This window comes from Mycetomoellerius zeteki, unplaced genomic scaffold (genome assembly GCF_001594055.1).
Source record: "Mycetomoellerius zeteki isolate Tzet28-1 unplaced genomic scaffold, Tzet1.0 scaffold93, whole genome shotgun sequence".
Lineage (NCBI taxonomy): Eukaryota > Metazoa > Arthropoda > Insecta > Hymenoptera > Formicidae > Mycetomoellerius > Mycetomoellerius zeteki.
In genome coordinates this window covers 789,550-789,954 of record NW_017257968.1, presented here as the reverse complement: position 1 = coordinate 789,954, position 405 = coordinate 789,550, and the positions used below count along the sequence as shown (strand labels likewise).

At 40.7% G+C, this 405-nt stretch overlaps 1 protein-coding gene across 1 annotated transcript in view; it reads right to left on the bottom strand.

The window, feature by feature from the left end:
- Positions 1-6: 6 nt before the first annotated feature.
- LOC108730482 (histone-lysine N-methyltransferase SETMAR-like) overlaps positions 7-405 on the bottom strand; it is a 1,187-nt gene continuing 788 nt past the window's right edge. Inside the window, 1 exon segment of the mRNA XM_018460204.1 lies at positions 7-366. Within this exon segment, the coding sequence (XP_018315706.1) occupies positions 73-366 (294 nt within the window). The 3' untranslated portion in view covers positions 7-72.

Below are 405 nucleotides of genomic sequence, written 5' to 3'. Positions count from 1 at the left end.
GTGTAGTAAAAAGAAATCCATTATTTTGCATGAAATTGAAGGCTTTATTTAGTATAGTTAGAATGATCCGATTTAGGTCAAATATGCACCGTTTTGTTCGATAATTTGTTGCCATTTTGAAGGTAATTTTATTATGCCTCTCTTATAGAAACCCTCGTCCCTATTGGCAAAAAACTGGGACAGTTGATTTTCACAAGCTTCTCTTGAGTCGAATTTTTTACCAGCAAAATCATTTGCCATAGACAGGAACAGGTGGTAATCACTTGGAGCCAGATCCGGACTATAAGGTGGATGCATATGAACCTCCCAACTAAGCTCCCGGAGCTTCTGGCGAGTCACTATCAATGTGTGTGGCCTTGCGTTGTCCTGATGGAACACAATTCCTCTCCTATTGGCCAACGCTGG